The sequence below is a fragment of the Anastrepha obliqua genome, chromosome 1, assembly GCF_027943255.1.
Source record: "Anastrepha obliqua isolate idAnaObli1 chromosome 1, idAnaObli1_1.0, whole genome shotgun sequence".
In the NCBI taxonomy this organism is placed as follows: domain Eukaryota; kingdom Metazoa; phylum Arthropoda; class Insecta; order Diptera; family Tephritidae; genus Anastrepha; species Anastrepha obliqua.
The window spans coordinates 170193314-170210887 of record NC_072892.1 but is presented as its reverse complement, the minus strand read 5'-3'; the positions used below and the strand labels follow the sequence as shown (position 1 = coordinate 170210887).

General features: G+C 40.4%; 1 protein-coding gene across 2 annotated transcripts in view; it reads right to left on the bottom strand.

Annotated features, from left to right (window-relative positions):
- LOC129240873 (sodium/hydrogen exchanger 9B2) overlaps positions 1–16338 on the bottom strand; it is a 239695-nt gene extending 223357 nt beyond the window's left edge. The window contains exons 1-2 of one of the 2 annotated variants that reach the window (XM_054876932.1): positions 16254–16338; positions 7178–7633 (exon numbers count right to left, since the gene is read on the bottom strand). In XM_054876932.1, the coding sequence (XP_054732907.1) occupies positions 7178–7589 (412 nt within the window). In that variant the 5' untranslated portion in view covers positions 7590–7633; positions 16254–16338. Of the gene's footprint in view, positions 1–7177; positions 7634–15340; positions 15641–16253 lie in introns of those variants that run through there. The other variant, XM_054876924.1, reaches the window with a different exon arrangement.
- Positions 16339–17574: the final 1236 nt, after the last annotated feature.

The window sequence follows — 17574 nt, the reverse complement described above, 5'->3', positions numbered from 1 at the left end:
TCCTGGTTTCTAGCATAGAGATGATCCAATTGGTGATACAATTTTCCACCCCTAAGTCTATTAACGCCCGTTGGATAGCATTCGTGCTAACGTTATTAAATGCGCCCTCTATGTCAAGAAAAGCTGCCATCGTATACTGTTTGTTTACTAGAGACCCCTCTATTGTTCGGATTACCTCGTGAAGCGCTGTCTCCGTCGATTTGCCTTTGAGGTAAGCATGTTGTGCAGTTGATATACTAAAGCTCTCCAGCGAACTTCTAATGTGCATATCTAAAAGCCGTTCCAAAGTTTTAACAAGGAAGGACGACAAACTGATCGGCCTAAAGTCCTTCGCTGATTCATGTCCTCTTCTGCCTGCCTTTGGTATGAAGACGACCCTAACAAGTTTCCAGCTGTTTGGAATATAACCTAGATTTAGACACGCTTTGAAAATTTCCATTAGCCATGGTAGAATACTATCAAGAGTTTCCTGTAACATCTTAGGAAAGATCCCATCAGGGCCTGGAGATTTGAAAGGTGAGAATGATTTGATTGCCCATGCAACCTTCTCTTTCGTAACTATTACATCGACAAGATGCTGTGGGTCATATCGGCTCCGCCGGATTCTCCCAGCATCACTGTCATGGGTGCTACATCCCGGAAAATGTGTATCTAAAAGAAGTTCTAGAGACTCTTCCGCCGTAGAAGTCCAAGTGCCATCCGGCCTCTTGACCCAAGAAGCCATTGAATGATCCTTGGACAGAATACGGCTAAGTCTCGCAGAATCTCTGGTAGATTCGATAGAAGAACAGAAATCTCTCCAGCTCTCTTTCTTGGCGGCCCTGATTGCCTTCTTGTATTGTCTCCGACTTTCTCTATACAACTGCCAATTACCTGTTGAGTAGCTGAGATTGAAATTTGATCTGGCTTCTTCCCTTAATTTTGAGAGCTCATTGCTCCACCAAGGAGGATAGGATTTTTTGCTATATTTAATTGGACATGACGTTTTGTAGGCCCTACTGAATGTCTTTTCCAATGTTGTGACCCTACTCTCAATGTTTTCTGCGAGAGTGATTTGATGGATCGGAATCCTTCCTATCCTATTCCCTACTACATTTTTGAACCGTTTCCAATTTGTTCTAAGTGGGTTTCGATATGGTAAGGGTGGATCTACCTCAAGATCCAGGTGGTAGAGGATCCAGCTGTGGTCCGAAAAGGACTTTTTGCTTGAGACTCTCCAATTTTCTACCCTCACTGAAGTATTTTCAGACAGTAATGTCACATCTATTACTTCCGCCCATCCTCTAAAGCTTTCCGTGCTTGGAAAGGTGAAAGTCGGGGTATTACCCCTGTTACATACTGTTAGGTTAGTATTGATGATAAATTCATATAGGGACTCACCTCGATCATTCGTTTCGGTACTCCCCCATAGGGTATGCCTCGCATTGGCGTCACATCCTAGTAGCAGGATACTGTTTTTGCAGTCAAGCACAAGCCTACGAGCCTCGTCAGGTGGTGCTGGTTGGTCGTGTGCCATGTAGATGGAGGCAATTTTGATCCTGACGCCGTCAGTAGCCTCCATTTCGATGACCGTCACATCCGATGAGCTGTAGGATGGGATTAAAAATACATTTAGATGTTTTTTTGCTACAATACATGCCCTGGGGTTACCCTGGGTCCGCTTATAGTACAAGTTGTAGTTTTTGAGAGAGAATCCGCTTACCTCAGTACTCCGCACTCTGGGTTCCTGTATCCTTGCGTAGAGTAATGAAATTTTGAAACCTCTTTCGGTTCAACCACCCAGGTAAGAGGTTTGCCTGGGGTAGAACCATAGTTTGGTGCCAGCAAATCTCCCTTAGCCATAGCTCTTCACTCCTAAGCTTATCCTTGATGGTGTGTTGTCCCATAGCAAGGAAGGGTTCTAACCAGTGCGTCCGCTCTTTCGTTCCCAGTTATTACCCCTGTGTCTTGGGACCCAAATTAGTCGGACACGATTGTGCGTTCCTAATAGATTAAGTTTCTCGACACACGGACCATTAAGGAGTTGATGTCACAGGACGATAGCGCCATGAGTTTCACCTAACTGTCACTCAGAATGGCAATTCGCTCATTTCAGAAATTTCTGTTTAAGTTCATTTCCGCACATAGAGAGATGGCATACATCTTCGCTGCGAAGATGCTTAGGATTTGCCCATCGGCACCAGGCGCTTGATTCTGGGGCCGTAAATTCCAACGCCTATGCTTCTGGGGTCTCCGAGCTATCTGTGTACCAGTGCAAGATACACTCCTGGAATTTCTGTAGACCAGTACCATCGAAAAATTTCAAAACTTAAAGGAAGAAACCTCATCTACAGCCATCCAGTGCAGTTGATGTGATAGAGGAAAGCAACGGTGTCTAGACTGGAGAACTGCCTCAGGCTATCCCCAAAAGGCACACTAAGGAACTCAAGCACCTAGCCGCCAGACTCGGGCATTTGCAAAGGAAGTTTTCAACGTTATCTTTCTCTGCAGGATGACAACAGCATCAGTAATAGGAGTTGGACGGCAGTCCAAGGATTTCCGCATGAGTTTCGATCACCCAGTGACCGGTGATCACCGCTATGAGTTTTAAAATTGAATGGCGTGGGGTCCCTAGTACTTTAAGTACCCTGCTTCTGTCATACGGAGTCCAAAGTGCTTTTGAGAAAACACACGAAAAGATAGAACTCCAACTGTCTTGCATTTTTTTAAGAAATAAATTTTGCAGTTTCCCATTAACAACGATCAATGGGACAACGATATCTGAGATGGAGCTAACTGAACCCCGTTCTGCGGGCCCTTTTCTGGCAATTCATCGACAATTTCAACCTCCTCTACGTTCCTATACCCGGAAACCCAGATAAGAAATATTTCCTCCACGTTCGAGCCCTTCGATCTCCTCCTTACAGAAGTTGAGCAGAATATAGCTGCAACGACAGGGCCTGAATTGCTGCTTCACTATCGGAATATTTTTGTTCAAATCCTTAAGCTTTTGCATGCCTGTGGGATCGCGAAGACCTCTGCTTAAAACACACTACTAGTTTTCGGTAGTTTGAAGGAAATACTTGCGGATTTAGAAGAAATCCCTGCTCCAACTCTAGATTCCATCTGAGATCTGTCGGTAGAAATAGAAGTGCCTATGTCCGTGCTGACTCTCCCTTCCTTCCAGTCCAGCTTACTTGGGAAGATAGATCTAGCACAACCCTCAAAACCTAGTTAGGGGATGGGATGATCTGTACGAAGTACAGAGAAGGAAGGACAAAACTGCCTCACAACGCTGCCTAGCCCTAACGGAGATTGCCTCCAGAGGTCAACCTCCTTTAACCTAATAACGCTCTGAGCAGCAATGGATTAAACTTGAAGATCAACGAGAAGTAAGTGTAGAATGACTCCAAGAGCGGCAGAGCGGCAGCTTCTACACACTCCAGTGATGCTAATACATGCAGGTAGCAGGCACTCTCTTTAATTTAGTGGTGTTATATTCCTTTCGAAGAGCTACTGACCAAACTAGACAGCCATATGTCAAAATTGGTAGAGCCACTAAATTCCACATCCAGAGTACGACACGTGGCTGAGACCCCTTTTTTTTGCCGAACATAGATTTACAAGTGTAAAAAGCTATCAAATGGAACTTGGAGTTAAGTATTACACTAAGATACTTTAATACCGACGAGAGCCTAAGAAACTGGTTATTGAATTTAGGAAGCCTAAAATGTGGAGATTTGTACTTTCTGGTCAATATTATCAACTCCGTTTTGTCAGAGTTGACTCTGAGTTCGTAACTGGCAGCCCATCGACTGAGTACAGCCAATGCTCCTTCCAAACTTCAAGTAAGGACTGATGAGAAGGGTCTTGAAGCCAGTAGGCAGAGTCTTGAAGCATTGGCATATGCTACCAGCTTTACACCACCCCGATCAATAGCAGCTAGCCAAAGCAGAAGCGAAGAATGCTGAAACTCAACTTGAGAACTTTAGGTATATCAGACGAAGGAGAATATTTTGTCTTGTGTTTGCTGGGTTCGAACCGTTTTTATATGTATAGCTGGCATATGCATTCGTCTATTACTTCTTTCTTGTACTACATGAAAATATTTTGAATGCCTGTTTTCACACGTTAAATATTGTATTACTTGATTTGATTTTTTATTCAAAACCGAATAACAAATTTATTTACAAGCATCGTTTTGGTTGAATATTACATGGAAATTCTAAAAAGTTGAAGGCATTGCCCTCTTTTCATAAGAATTTTTCACGGAGGCTAGGAGTATCTGCTTATACTTATACTCGTACATCTAAAAATATTGGGTTCGGGAATACGTTCATGCATTTTTATATTTTCTTTTATTTTACAACGATTTGTTTGCTGTTTGGTAAAGGGTAAGTAATCACTCGATGGAAGTATGTCTCCTCTACAAAACTATGTTTATTGTATGTTTGAGTTATTTAATTTTTTATTAGTTTTGAGGCCTAGAAATGGAATACCCAGGAGGCAAAAACCAACATTTTCGACACCTGCTCTTCTTTGCCTTTCATCGATCAAAAAGTTGCCGAAGCAGCCCGAGGCATTAGCAACGTAATTGGAGAAGGAGTCACAGGCGAGTCTACTGCACGGAAATGGTTCAAAAATGGGGACTTTGACGTTTAGGACCGCAGCGGAAGGCCTTTTTCTTTTCTAAAGGGGACCGATCACCAAACAAGTCGTGAATTGGAGGAGGAAATGAGCTGCGATCATAAAACGACTCTCAATCACCTTCATTCAATGGGATATACCGAAAAATTGAGAGGCTGCGAGCCTCACGAGCTCAACGAAAGAATAAAAGAAAATCGCCTTCAAATTGCTTCTTAGCATCTCGCCCGCCATCGAGCAACACGCGGTCATAAATAGCGCTTTTTGTAACGAATCTTCACGGGAGATGAGAAATGGTGCATGTACATCAATATGAAGCAAGGAAGAAAGGAGTAGGTGGGTCCAGGAGATACGTCAAAGCCGAGAGTCAAGCTGAATCTACATCCAAAGAAGGTTATGATATGTGTTTGACGAGACTCGGAGGGCATGATGAACTGGGAAATGCTCATCAAAAACGCCACGGTCATGAAAGACTCCATATTGCCCAGCTCTAGCGCGTGAATGAGGCTATTGGACTGAAAATACCTGATCGGCACAGGTAAACCATACTCCTTCACGACAACGCCAGGCCCCATGTTGCACAAGCCGCAATCCAAGAGCTCAAAAGGGAGCTTCTTCAGCATCAGCCTTATTCTCCGGACCTTGCACCGATTCCTCCCGGCCCCTGTCAAACCATATGAAAGAAATTACCTTCGATAACAAAGAGGTCCTGAATAGCTAGCTCGACAACTTCTCTGACACCAGACCAGGCGATTTTTGGCTCAACGACATCCAAAAATTGGTCGAAAGGTGGGAAGAGGTTGTAACAGCAACGGCTGATTAACTTATTAATAGTATTATTGTTTTTTGTTTAAGAAAAAGTCTTGAGTCACCATGAGCACGGTGCAGGTGAAAACCGCCCAACAATCAATTCATGACTGCCTAATTTTTGAGAACCCCGATATATTGAAGACTTTGAAGATAGTTCAGCAACACTTTGCGCTACAGCAGCAATATTCTCAACAGAACGTCCAGTTTTTCGTCCGTCAGTCCTTTTTCTATCCTGGAAAGAACCAGTGTCTTGAAATTTTTTCACCAACCTTTGAATTATCCACTGATTCGGACGATTATATCCAGCATGAAAGAGGTCATGCTGATAGGTCTAAAGCTTTTAGAACTGGTGAAATTATCTCTCCCAACCTTAGGGCGACCCTCACCATCCTCCAAGAGCGTGGTATATAAGCCAGTACCAGTATGCCTTCCATCAGCATGGCAGGATAAATGCCATCTAGTCCGGGGGACTTGTAGCCGCTAAAAGACGCGATGGCAAATCGAATGGCGACCTCATTGGCCACAGATCAGTCACGCCATGTAGCAGCTCTGACAGCAGCCTCTTTCGTTAAGGGCTGTTGCCGGCCAATGATTACCTGGAAAGTGAGAGTCTATCAGCAAGCTGAGTGTCTCACTTTGCATCTCCGTGAAGGAGCCTTCAGATTTCCTAAGTGACCCCAGCTTTGCGGTTGGATCCCTTTTCAGGATCCTAACCAATTTTGCAGTGTCACTTAGAGATTGAATACCGCCGCAGAATTCCCTAAAAGAAGCCCTTTACGACTCCCGAATTAGCTTCTTGTAGTTCGTCTGAACATGACGGTATCACTCCAAGTTCTCAGCATGATTAGTTTTGAGGTCCCGGTTTCCGAATAATAGGATTTGTTCAAGTCTGAAAAATAGCCATTTGTTTCTGCAATCACCACCTCGTTGGAATAAAATTCTTTTCCCGCCAGCCATTTCATTAAATTTGGGAACAAATAGTAGTTCGAGGGATCCGTGGAAGTATATAAGAGGGGATGTGAAACGATCCTATTTCTATTTTTCACACCTGCTAAAGCATGAGCTGGTGCGTTGTTGTGTTGGAAAAGGAAAATCACTCGACTTCCCCGATACGCGCCAGTATCGCGCCACCTATCTGACTTTGCACGGGCTTTTCAAAGAGCCTTCATATACCTCTTTAGTTCTCATTTAGGATATGCGGCCATAATCTAGTGACCTTTTCATGAATTTCAAGTTGGCAGATTTTACCACATTCAAAAAAAGCGTCTGAAATTTGCTTTACCCTCACTGGGTTTCTCCAATCTTCTACTTTGTTATGGGGCCACTTGGCGCGGAAACGAACATACCAAAATAAAGTAGTTTCTTAAAGCATGCAATATTCAGGCTCTTCATTGAGTTTAAGTAGATCTCAACTTATCTCGAGCTAGATTTTTCCCTACCTAAATCAAAAATTTTTTTCAAGCATTTTAACTCTCTAACTTAGCTTAAGTTTTCTGTATTATACGGCAGTATTTTTAAGAATTTTTACTGTATTATAGTCTAAGAACTTTTCAGAGACAAAATAAATGAACTAATAATTTGTTAAATTCAATAAATTGTCGAACGATTAAACGAAACCCATTCACGTTTCGTCATTTTAACGCTGTCGCTGCACTCAACCAGAACTACGCACGCAGACTTTTCTAAGTAGTCTTCCTTTACACACAAAAAAAACAAAAATAACTTAAATTCACCACAAACTTACCACCAACTCCTTCGTGTTCACCGCCAATAGCCAAGCTTTTCACACCATCGCTGCCACCAACTCCAGCTGAATTTTCAAAGAATGCAGCGGCTATCCCTTGTTCTGGTGCTATTAAGTTTTCTTCTTGTTGCTGTTGTTGCGCATTATGTTTAAGCTTATGATTTTGTTTCATTTGCCCTTTGCCTTCCTGTTGTTTTACTTGCGGCTGCTGATTACTTCCAAGCAAATGCGCGCCCTCATCATCACAAACACCCTCCTCCAAATGATCCATCATCTGCTTCAATTGATGCAATTTTTCTTTGGTGCTCTGAAATTGCGCAAGCTGCAACGTTGGCTGCGCTTGGTCATCGCTTGCGTGCTGCCCTAATGGGAAAGCAGCTGGCATCTCGTCGTCGGTGCATTTTAATTCCATTGCTGGCGCAGAGTTGATGTTGTGATGGGAGAATTTTTAGTGCGCTGAAATAAATAAAGAAATTAAAGCTCTTTGTGCGATTATTTGATATATAATGAAAATTTCTTATTACTCCCTGGGGAACTACTTTTTTTTAATTAAAGCCTTAAGGCGCTTAGGGTATCGTATTCTAAATGCAATTCTTATTCTTTAATTAGCAAGATTTGATGTTTGTAGGTGGGTTTCGCGATGGGTTTGGTATGAATAGAGGTAAGGTTAAATGGATTTTATATTCATTTTATTTATTTATTTATTTAATGTCTTTGAATGGATACATTCTTACAGACTATATTAAGCTAATGTACAATAGTTTAGTAGTTACTAAGAAAAGAACGATTTAAGATGGTTGACTAAGATGCCATACGGCCATGTAAAATCAGCACCAGAAGAATTGAAAAATACATTTAAATCTGCACATGCCCTAGGAATCGGAGCATTCACCCCATAGTTGGTTCTCGAGAAGCCAATTTTTTTGCACATGCCCTAGGAATCGGAGCATTCACCCCATAGTTGGTTCTCGAGAAGCCAATTTTAAAGGTTTCGTACTGTCGGAGCCTCATATTGGGTTTATTAAATTGAATTTTACTTAAAAGGGAAGGACAATCAATAGATCCAGAAATGATACGAATAATAAATGAGCACGATAGAATAGATCGTCTGCTATCAACTGGTTTTAAGCCAATCAATAAACATCGAGAGCGGTACGATGCTACAGGTTCAGAAAAGTTTCAAGATCGGAGCGCAAAACGAAAAAAGACTTTCTGAACTCTCTCAATCCGATTAGACAGACCTATTTTGTACGGTCTCCAAATAACAGCGGCATAATCTTGATCTAACAAAAGCACAATACAATGTTTTGAGAGTGTGTGGGTTGGTAAATGCAGAACAATTTCGGCGTACGAATGCGAGCATCGCATATGATCGTCTAATGACGTGGTTAACATGGCTAGTGAAATTCAGCTTAGAGTCGAAAATAACGCCTAAGTCTTTAATTTCCTCAACGGATTGCAAAGGTAAGCCAGCAATACTATACGAAGTATTGTTTGATTTAGCATATTTTACGTGAAAGCATTTGCTTATATTTAGTGATAAACAGTTAAACTAGCACCACTTCCGGACATTGTGAGAGTCGGTTTCCAACTTTTCAGAATCACTAACACTGTTAATCACCGCAAATATATTAAGATCATCAGCATACAACAAGTGTTCAGCAAAAGAAAAGCAAGAACTAATATCGTTAATAAAGAGTATAAAGAGAAGGGGTCCTAGAATACTTCCCTGGGGACACCAGATGACGCAATAAATGCACGGGATGTCGTATTATCAACGGCTACAACGCAGTGCCTGTTGGACAAATATGATTTGATCCACGACAAAAACATGGAGTGTATACCCATTGACGTAAGCTTCGACAAGAGTATTCGGTGCGATACTTTGTCATACGCTTAAGAGAAGTCTGTATAAATTGTATCAACTTGAGATCTGTTCTGGAAGGATGAAATGCAGTAATCATTGAAATTAGACAAATTAGTGACAGTGGTGCGACTTGCAACGAAACCATGCTGGTTGGTAGATATTAGGCCTTTGACAGCAAAATATGACTTATCATTCACAGTTATCTCAAAAAGTTTTGAGACAGACGAAAGCTTCGAAATCGGTCTGTACTTGCTAACATCGTTTTTATTTCCACTCTTAAATATAGGCGTAACGGAAGTAAATATCCAGTCGTCAACAAAGATACCGGAGGACAACAATTTATTAAATATAATTTTAAAAGGCTCAGCGAGACACAAGCAGTTCTCCAGCAAGATTTCCGAAAGGCCATCCGAGTCAGTTTTCGATATAGGCTTTAGCTTCATAATACCCTTGACGACATCAGTAACAGATAGGCACAATGTCCCAAAATTAAGAGGTGAAAAACTATTAGAGGGTAAACTAGATGCGAAGTCGGGTTCAAAATTAGAGCAAAAAAAGTCGGCAAATAAATTGGCAGATTCTATGGCAGAATTTGCATATTTACTTATTTATTATAAAAAACATTGTTTGGCACCGTTGAGCAAGACTTTTTTAATTTGATGAATTGCCAAAAGACCTTCGAATCCGAAATAATATTGTTTTCGAAATTCAAACTGTAATTTTTATATAAGAACTTGTTCAAGCAGTTAAATTCTTTTAAATGACATTGAAATTTTGAGTAGTGCATTCGGTCTCCAGACCTTTTATACAGGCTAGGAGATGATATATGAAGGCCTCAGCAAAAGAGCATCGATGCCTTTTGTACTTAAAGCTCAAACCTGAAACATAAATCATGGAGAGAGAAAACGCGTGGAGAGCCCGAGTGGGACTTTTTCTATGGTGGCTCTCCGTAATTCGATATCGAACAAAAACGTGTATCGAACTAACGTTTTTGCTTTCCATAACAAAACAAAAAAATGTTGCCCTACTTTATCGAACACTGGATAGAAACTATGCGGGAGCAATTTTTAACTCGTTTTGCCTTTCCACAGCTGTCAACCGCAATGAAATGTAAGGAAAAAACTGTAATGTTTTTGTGGTTTTAAATTTTCTTTATTTCATAAACAAAATATGTACATATTTACTATGTATATCGGATGTTTTTTTAAGAGCCGGAAAACTAAAAATTTTAGTACAAAGCATAAAAAGTATTGTAATGAATTTTTTTTATTATAATCTGTTAAATCATTTCATAGCATTTATTACTTTTACTATTAATATTAGGAGGTTGAATTAGTTTTAAAGGTGACACACAGATGGCGCTATTTATCACTTTATCGCGTTGGCAATACTGAATATATATTCATGACAAAGCCTCATCCCTAGGCTTTGTTTATCAGTATCTGTCATTTCGCTGAAGTATAAACAACGCAGTGTTTTCGTGCTCCGAGTATGTCAACTTTCGTGCCGTCGAAACGCAATTTGCGGGAAGCTTTGCTTTTCTGCTTCAATTTGAAAAAAAATACAGCCCAAGCCCGTGGATTGCTGCAGAAGGCCTACCCAGACCATACTCCGTCGATTTCAACATGTGAGTACTGGTTTCGACGATTCAAAAGTGGTGATTTTCACACCGAAGACAAGGAGCGTCTTGGCCAGCCCAAAAAGTTCGAGGACGCGGAATTGGGGGAATTGGTAAACGAGGACTCGTACCAAACCCAAGAAGAGCTTGCTGAATCATTGGGCGTTGATAAATCAACCGTTTGCAAGCGTCTAAAAGCGATGGGAATGATCCAAAAGCAAGGACATTGGGTCCCGTACGAGTTGAAGCTGCGCGACGTCGAACGGCGATTTTTTACGTGCGAATTGCTGATCGAGCGACAAAATCGGAAGGGTTTTTTGCATCGGGTGGTGACTGGCGACGAAAAATGGATCCACTACGATAACCCAAAACGCAAAAAATCATGGGGTTTGCCCGGCCACGCATCAACGTCGACGGCCAAGCAGAATATTCACGGCAAGAAAATCATGCTCTGCATTTGGTGGGATCAGGTCGGCGTCGTATATTTTGAGCTGCTCCAACCGGGCGAAACAATCAGGGGGGATCGTTACCGACTGCAATTGATTTGTTTAAGCCGGGCATTGAAAGAAAAACGGCCGGAAACGGTAAAAAGGCACGACAAGGTTATTTTGCAACATGACAACGCTCGGCCGCATGTTGCTCAACCTGTCAAAAAATACCTTGGAACGCTTGGCTGGGAAGTGTTACCCCACCCGCCGTATAGTCCAGACATAGCTCCCTCCGATTATCATTTGTTCCGGCATATGAGTCTCGATTTGGTGGACCAGCGGTTCTCCTCGTACGAGGCTACCAAAATATGGGTTGAGTCATGGATAGCCAAGCAGCGGCCAGAATTTTGGAGAAACGGCATCCGGAAATTGCCCGAAAGATGGGCGAAAGTTGGGCTTTTGGAGAAAGAATCGTGGATTTTTAAAATTTGAATACGAAATATTCAGTTTTGCCAGCAAAATACCAATATGCGCCGCTCGAAGAAAACTTTTTAAGGGGGGAGCCTGGTTTATAAGGTCAAAAAAATCAATTTTTTTTTTTTCGTTTTAAGCGATTCCTAATATATTTCAGAATATTCACACAAAGTTACAGAGCCTAATTCTCAATATTTCCGTAGATACAAAGCCAAAGGTAGGCGAGCGTTAGGTAGTTACACTGTGACCGGACAGCTATACTACAAACTTTATCTTCTTTTCTCGACTTTTCATTTTTATGATTTCTTTGAATTGGCGTACATGAATGAAAACAAACTAATGAACCTTTTGATATGAATCATAGCTAGTTCCCTTCAGTATTAAATTCTCTTCTATTTGAACTAACAAAATAGATAAAAAAAAAATTTCAAGATTTTTATACCAAGTTGAACCTCCAAAAATTTGAAATTTTGGAATTTCTCTCAGTTTTCTTAGTTCATCTAGAATAAAAAATCATGATAATTAGAAATCCATTTGAATTTTTTGCTTTAGATAATAATTACGAGCTGTATCTTGTACGCCAGTTGGAAACTCCAGCATTGCAGCGCTCTACTAATTTCTATGTTAAACATGTTTTTCAACTTATTCTAACCAGTACAAAAATTGTTTATACTTTTTAAATGTTCATTAAAAGATAGAAAAAACTTTGCAGTGCTAAATTAATTTTTTCTTTAAAAAAAAAACAATCGCAAAGAGATGCAATTTTTAGACCTCATAAACCAGGCTCCCCTCTTAAAATAATTTGGGCAATAGTTTATAGAATTTATGACATAAACACTAGTTGAAGAACTTCTGCGCAGGTATAGAAAAAACAGTTGAAGTGACAAGGCTTAGAAAGCTATTGTCAAAACATCCTTCTGTACCTAACATTGTCAGGAGGGAAGATGGTACATGGACCGAAAACAGCGCAGAATCTCTAGAAGATCTCATTAGCACGCACTTTCCAGGTCGCGTTAACGTAAGTAATACCGATCCAACTAGGGTGACAGTAGAATTCGCTAAAACAGACAAAATACTGGATTGAATAATAAATTCATTTCAATCGTTCAAATCGCCTGGGCCAGATGGTATAAATCCGCCTATTGTATACAAGTTTTTTTTTTCCTTGTTCACTACTCTCGGGAACATAGGGCCTCGACAAAACTCTTCCATCGTACTCGGGCCTTTGCTGTTGTTTTTGCACCGTCCCATGAAATTTCGGCATCTACTAGTTCGCGCAACTTCGGCCTTCTCCAAGTGTTTTTTGGTCGACCGCGACCTCTGCTCCCTTGCGAGTTCCAGCATCATTGCATGGTTTCTCTTTTTTTCTCCATTTTCTGTGTTTCCTAAGGATGCGTGCCTCATGCGTTAATCGCCACAGTGCGGCGTTACTGATTTTGTTTGTGGTTAACTGGCCATCTTTACCCGAAAGATTATAGGTCGATTAGTCTTACGCTATTCAATTTCAAAATCTTTGAAAAACTTTTGACAAACCATATAGGGGACAGCTTAGGTTCAGAAGGGCTATGAAAATCACAACAGGCGTACATTGAGAACGATCCACGGCGACTGCACTACATTCTCTGGTCTGTTAAAAAGCTTTGGAGTATGCTGTACCTATAAAGCCAATGAGCAACCCCAGGTCTTACCTAAAGCTCTCTTACAGGTATAAAAAGCTTGGTTCGCTTTCCTAACTCTTTCTAAGATGTTTGACTTCCAAGTCAATTTCCTATCTATGCGCAGTTCCAAGTACTTGGTTTCTTCCGAAATCACTAGAGCTTCCCCCTTGAGCATAATTGGACTTTGCTGAGGGATTATATGTTTCACAATAAATAATATGAGTTGTGTTTTGCCTGGGTTGACTCCTAGACCACACTTTTCTGCCCACCTAGAAAGTACATCTAGAGCATTTTTTTATTATTATTATTATTAGGTCTCTTAATGTAGATACAAATTTACCAAAGAGAGTAATAACAACATCATCGGCGTAAGCTATCACCTTTAAATTAGTCCAAGCACTCAGTCAGGAGACCATTGCACTACACCCGGATAGATTTCAGTAGAAAGAATAGAGATAGGAAAGATAAAAAGTGCTACTCTGCATGAGCTCAACCCATACCAACGTCCTCTATGGGTAGCCCTCATGAAGTCGTCAATCTATAGTTGAACCGATGCGGAATCGACACCTAGAAAGGGTTCAGCACCTAGTGGCATACTTGCAGAGCTTTCATTAGCCAGTTTATCGGCTAACTCGATCCCTGTAATACCACAATGTCCAGGCACCCAAATAAGACTAACTTTGTTGTGTCTGTTCAGCATATGCATAGGGAGTATTTAGTATCTTCGTCTAAGTACCATCCAGATCCGCTATCATCACTTGTTTTGGATCCGTCGGTGTAGAAGATGTGCTGATATCCCATTAATAGGTTCTCTTGACTTAACCATTGATCTCTATCTGGGATCAACACATCATACTTCCTACCGAAGCCAACGACAGGCATTCGATTGTCCACTGGCGTCGAGAATAGTGTGCTCCGCTCCGACAACTGGTGGTATATCTGATAGTGGACAGTGCTTACTTCATTTCCCCAGACTCCGTTTAACTTGAGCCTGTACGCCGCCTTCATCGCTTCCTTTCGAATTTGAAGGTCTAGAGGTTGCAAATCCAGAATGACATTAAGGGGTTAGGCCACTCTAGGATTTTCAAAATATCGAAATTTTTTTTTTTTTGCTTAAAAGATGCTTTAAACTCTTTAGAATATAAAACAAAAAGTCCTATGCGTGAAAAAAATGTTTATCTCTAATATTTCGCACTTTTGCGCGAGCGCCTCTGACGTCTCTGAACCGACTATTCAAATTTAAAGCGTGTTTATCTCAAAACGTGATTTTTCAAAACGGCAAGCAGCATAACACAAACAATTTTTAATATTTTCACTTGTAATTGTACAAGGATCTTTAGAACATTATTCCGCACTGAAATACGTACGGATTTTTTTATTAATTAATTAGAAAAATTTTTATAAACAATTAACGGTTCCATTTTAGACGAAAAATTCTACTTTTGACTTCAAACATCTGCAAAATACACAAATTTCAATATTTCTAAAATCCCGTACGTATTTCTACAGCTATACTCACGTCGATTGAGAAGAATGTTTTTAATTTGGTTTAGGTGGACATTTACGTCAGTTGTACTGCTTGCCGTGAAGTGCCTTTTTCGCAGGGCGCGTTCAGAGATTCACTCCAAAGGCGCCATTTTGTAATATTTTTCAATAAAAATATTTGTAATTACACTTAAATACATGCTTAATAATATACTTAAAAAGTTTTTTCCTGGCACCTTTCTTTCAATGTAAAAAAAATCCTTAAAAAACTGCTTTTTTACAGTAGCTAGAGTGGCGTAACCCCTTAAGGGCATCACCAGCTGGCGTACTCATGGCACCTGTGATACCCAAGCACACTCTTCTCTGTAATCTGTTCAGGGTTTTACTCTGGAATTAACCATTGTAGCTTTCCACCATTCTACAGAGACGTATGTATTAATGGGTCTAAGCAAGGTGATGTACCGCCAGTGTACTATCGCCGGTCTTAGCTATCATCTTACAACCCACCGATTCCAGTATTAAAGTTTATTTACAACTGCGTTCTTATGATAAAAGTAGATATGAATTATTAGCACGAATATGAAAATATTATATAATATAAAAAATATGAATGAACAAATCACTATCACCAACCTTTAAGTACGAACCAGCGTTTGGAATGATTTTATTGGAATGCAGCAACAAATCAAAACAAACCAAATATTATTAAAGCAAATGAGGAGACGATGAGTTCACTTAATGCAGTCTGGCGGGTTGGCCAGAGTCAACACGTCAAATGTCACTCACTACTCACTAAACTTTGAGTGCCGCATTAGCTGTCACATAAACAAAACACTACACAAACACAAGTACATAAATATAGATTTATATGTACCCAAGTATAGAAAAAAATTGAAACCGGCGCAGTCGCAAAGAGCCAAGAATTGTGGGCGCACAAAAGCAAAGAAAATGTGGTAAACACCAACTGCACGTGCGAGCAATTATTTGCAAGAAAATTTATTTAGCACAGCACAAGAAGTAGCTTTTATTACTTCAATTACTTCTCTTTCGCACGCTTGTTTACACTTTTCACCACACTTTGGGAAGTAAAAATATTTACACTAACACAGAGTCCAACTAATCCAGTGCATTCGCGCGTTCATTGGAGCCAATTAAAAGCAACAACTTATTAATCAAAAGCAAAATCACTTAGGAAACACGCGCAAAAATACTTCGCAATCAGCTGATATGGGAAATGTTCACTTACATAAAATCATCCACTCGCGCATATATACAAACGTAGATGCAGGCAATTAATCGTCCAAAATAGCACTGAACTCTTGTGAATTAACGCGTCGCGCCGGCTTCGCTCACTAGCGCAAATCATATGAGTCTACCATTGGGTTGCTCTTCGATTGCTGGCGTTCGACTTTTAATGAAAAACAATGTGACTCAAAAAATAATAATTGAAAAAAATATATATGCACATATGTTTGTTGGTATGTTTACTTAACATTGAGTATGCTTTAACAGCACAAGGGATCTACACATCTACGCACGTACATACCGTCCAATGGGAGCGCTGTTTTCTGCATGCATTCTTTGTGTAGCTGAGACAAAAGAGCAAAACAACAGCAACAAAAGTTTGCTTGCTACAGTCATTGTGGAGGGGTCTCTCTGTTTTTCAAGTAGATGTTTTTCGGAATTTTAGTTGTTATTTGATTGAGTCGGTTGGAAAAGTGACTTTCAAATGAGAAATGAAAATGAAAATTTTTTAAATAATGTTGCCAGTTCGCAATACATGAAATTCCGTGTTTATTATATTAAAAAGTTTAGGGTATCATAACTCGGACAGTAGTCGCTTTTTTATGTATGCAGGTACTCAAATAAAGTTACAGTGGCGGTCAAAATGCACAACGTTGCATAATTATAAACTGAAAGTATATACAAAACTACGAGTCGCAATTACTCAATAAGCCGTGTAGTCTCCATCGTTGTCGCGTATAGCCTGACATCTTCTCGACATGCTTTGAACTAGCTTTTCTGTGTGGCTCGTCGACAAAGAGGACCAGATTTTGCGAACTTGGCGCACGAGTTGCTTTAAATCGTGGACTGGCTTTCCGGCAAGATTCGTTATCAGAATTCCCCACACATTTTCAATAGGGTTAGCGTCTGGGAACTGGGAAGGCCACTCCATTACTGTGACACCATTTTCTTGTTTCCAGGCCGATTTTGATGTTTTGGGTCATTATCCTCTTGCAAGACGTGGGACAGTAGGGTATATTCGCCTCCTTCAATCGTCGTTCGATGGTGTTGATAATTACATCTATTCCCTTTTTAGCATGAATTGTGCGCGCTTGGCGTAGTCACAAAGGAGGGTCCCGCTTAAAAAGTTTGACGATCACTTTATCCTGTTTTTTTGTCGTCGCTCGGTTCAAGCCGCGCTCGGAAAAGTGATCAACATATTTGTACACCGCTGATTCCATATCACAATAAAGTTTTTTGATTTTTTAATCTCTTTTGCAGCCGCGGCGTAAGATAATTTCGGCCCTTTCGAATGCGTGCATAAAAATACTGCCTCGAAACACTTCGCGTACTTCTCACTCATATTTATTTGGCTGTGTTGACGAGAAAGTTTCGAAGGACTCTAACCTGAGTTAGCACTGGCGTGGTAGCCCTTGAGTGGGACTATAAAGCAGCAAAAAACAGAACGAAATATATCTTGAAGTTACAAGAAAAAAAAACCGGTTCTTTTCTTCTGACACATACTAAATTGGATTGCAGGAAAAGTTCCGTCAAAGTTTAAAGAAAATACATATTTGAATTCAATTACAAAAATATGTGCTTAATATTAATCAATTAAATACGCTCCGTTACAACTTTTTGCC